Source organism: Stegastes partitus, unplaced genomic scaffold (genome assembly GCF_000690725.1).
Source record: "Stegastes partitus isolate 25-593 unplaced genomic scaffold, Stegastes_partitus-1.0.2 Scaffold1507, whole genome shotgun sequence".
Classification (NCBI taxonomy): domain Eukaryota; kingdom Metazoa; phylum Chordata; class Actinopteri; family Pomacentridae; genus Stegastes; species Stegastes partitus.
The window spans coordinates 41,910-45,212 of record NW_007579238.1 but is presented as its reverse complement, the minus strand read 5'-3'; the positions used below and the strand labels follow the sequence as shown (position 1 = coordinate 45,212).

The 3,303-nt window shown below is 36.7% G+C and overlaps 1 protein-coding gene across 1 annotated transcript in view; it reads left to right on the top strand.

The window, feature by feature from the left end:
• The first annotated feature begins 1,274 nt into the window (after positions 1 to 1,274).
• Positions 1,275 to 3,303, top strand: part of ddx54 (DEAD (Asp-Glu-Ala-Asp) box polypeptide 54) — a 15,462-nt gene continuing 13,433 nt past the window's right edge. The window contains exon 1 of the mRNA XM_008300185.1: positions 1,275 to 1,361. Within this exon, the coding sequence (XP_008298407.1) occupies positions 1,275 to 1,361 (87 nt within the window). The remainder of the gene's footprint in view (positions 1,362 to 3,303) is intronic.

Here is a 3,303-nt window from a genome sequence, read left to right as displayed (position 1 = left end):
TTTTTATGTACTCAACCCATTTTCCCCAACATGCTACAAACCCAATTTTTAAAATTTATTTATTTATAAATGCTGTCATCTCTTCCATGCTGACATGGTGGGAATATCATGTAATAACCATTTCTTAGTTATAGATGGAAAGATCCCTTTTTCTCAATTCCTGTGGTAAACATCCAAAATAAACAGTTCTTACAAAAATGTCTTGCCAGTGCTCCATGAACATCTTTCCGATATTGTCTAATAAGTGGGCGGTCCTACGGGATATGAAGGTGGTTTGCACGCTGGTGTCCACACTTTCTCCAACAGATAGGAGGAGCGTGTCTTTTGACATGTTGTGATATATTCTACTGTATTGTGATATGTTCTACTATATTATCATTATTTTAGAAACAAGGTTGTGAGCAATTAAAGATCATAATAGAACACAACATACAAAATAATATAAAATGACAAAAATCTGCAATCTAATAGCCCAAGAGAAAGTTGAGAACAGCTGTCCTCAAATATATTCATACCTTAAAGAAAAGGCAAAATTCACAACAGTCACTCAAATAACTTGAAACTGAAAAAAGTAATAATAAATAAAAATTTGCTAAATTATAATTTCGTGAAATAAGACATTGCTTTTGAATTGTGTTTAAAAAGAATAATTAAAAAAAAAAAATAAATAAAAAAATAACAAAAAAAAACTGTCCTGGACAAATTAGAACACTTTGCTAATGAGTAGTGGCCAAAATTAAAATAGCTGTCAACAGGTGCAGAAGTCTGATTGAGAGTTACAGAAAACACTTGATTGCAGTAATTGGCTCAAAGGGTTGTTCAACAAAATATTAATTTAGGCGTCACATCATGCTTGTTTGCTTGTTTGTTTGTTTGTTTGTTTTTTATATTTCTGTTTAACCACAATTCAAAAGCAATGTTTTTATTTATTATTACTTTTGCTAATTTCAACTTATTTCAGTGCCAGCTGTTTTTTCTTCTTTAATGGGAGGGTAGGAATACATTTGAAGACGACTGTACTTGTAAACACAGTGATTGAGGCTCCGCAGCAGCGGGGGGCAGAGTTGAGCTGCCAGCCGGTCAGACAGCAACACGGAGGAAGAAGACGAAGAAGAAAAAAACGTCCACACGTGTTTCCAACATGTCTGCCCGCCGTGTTGTTGTGTGCTGAGAAGACACGAGCTGCTTTAAAAACTAGTTTAACGGTCGTTTTATTTCGTATTTCGTGTTCTAAAGTTGCCAGCGGCGGGTTGAAGAGGCTTTGAGGAGGCAGGATGGCCCAGAGGAAGAAGAAACTGACGAAGAAGAAGAGACACACCGCCAGCAGAGAGCCGGAGGCGGATTCTGACAGCNTGCGTGGAGTTTGCATGTTCTCTCCGTGCAGTGTGGGTTCTCTCTGGGTTCTCCAGCTTCCTCCCACACAGTTCAAAAACATGTTGAGGTTAATTGGTGATTCTAAATTGTGCGTAGGTGTGAATGTGAGTGTGCTTGGTTGTCTGTCTCTAAGTGTAGCCCTGTGATAGACTGGGATAGGCTCCAGCCCCCACAACCCTAGTGAGGATTAAGCGGTGTATAGATGATGGATGGATGTAACCTACTGATCTTAATACGAGTTTTCAGGATGGAGGTAAACTAGAGTTGCAAGAGACAGAAGCCATCAGCTGCAGTTATAAAAGAAAACTTCCTGTCACATTGTGCACCACAGACAAGGAAATGGTGTACTTTGATTTTGTATTGAAAATGAATCTAGGTGAAGGTATTGATAAAGACAATATGCTAATTCACTGAAATTAATATTCATTGTCTGTGGTATGGGCTTCCTGATGATTTGATGTATTCTTGTTTTCCACACTTACATTTGGTTCAGCGAATACAAAGAAAACTCCTAATGGCAAGATTTTGAAAATACTCCAAGATTAAGAGCTGACTATGATGAACATTGTGATAGGAAACATTTGTGCCAGCGTTTTAATGGTAGAAATGCACACAATGAAAGCGAATGGGGTGGAGATGCTACACTTCTCTAATAAGCCAAATGAAAAAGTGAAAAACCAGCTGCTCTTCAGCACCATCATATAAACAAAACGTTCCTCTCTGGTTCTATTTGTACAATAAATGGATTAAAAACAGATGGAGTGTCTTCACCCTGTCTGTTGCTTTTAACAGAATTAGTTTGACAAAATCTAAAAAAATAAACATATTTAGGGCAGATTTTTAAAGATGAATCTAAATAATCTGAAATCTGAACATCCGGATCAGCAACCAGGTGCTTCTTCATCAAAGCTTATAGATTTCTAAGCATATCTCAGCTTTATGATCCCTTTAAAATGAATTAATTATTTTAACTCGGGGTCAAGGGAGGTGGAAGAACTCACTAATGTAGGTGATTTGTCTGTTCGAGGGGCTCAGCTGAAAGCTAAAGGGGACAGAGTGTTTGAATTCAGGGACCCGAGGCTCTGGAACAATCTGCCCGAGGAAATCAGGTGGGCAGAGTGGGTGTTCTCTTTGAAGTCTCTTCTTAAAAAATACTCCTTTCCTGATTTGATCCATCCATCCATCATCTATACACCACCTTATCCTGATAGAGGAGCCTATCCCAGCCAACAGATGGCCAGTCCATCATTCTCTACCACAAAGAGAGACAAACAAACAAGCACACTCACATTCACACCTACAGACACATTTAGACTCATCAATTCCTTTCCTGATTTTATTGCATTTTAATTTTTGCTCTAGTTCTTGAAATACACAAAAATATCAATAATTGCATCAAAAATTCAAGTCCAATATATGTTTCTAAAATCAGATGTAATCAGTGACAGTTCATGAAAAGAGTATTGCTTCTGTAATTTTTCATGGGTTTGTGTGTTGAATGGGAGCTATCTTGTGTTATTACTGAAGCATTATGATATCTATAAGCACTGGTAATCAGGCAATCAGTAGGATAAAGGTTAGAAAATGCATTTTAATTATGGGAAAGTACTGTATTTTTATGAGAGGATTGTTTTCCGCTTCTTATACACCATGTTGTGTTTGTATATCTCTTAAAATCTAACAATGTTTCAATTTGACTTCAAGAAAAAAATGATGATGATGATGATGAGTATTATTATTATTATTATTTGAAGTATAGCTGCAACTTTATTGCCTTTGCACAGAGTACTAAGACAACAAAATGCAGTTTGGTATCTAATCAGCAGTGCAAAAGCAGCAGTAAAATGCATCATATACAGTATGTTATAGTGTAAACAGAACAGAAAATTACCAACCAAGTGGTACCAACAACAAGAAGATAATCTATTA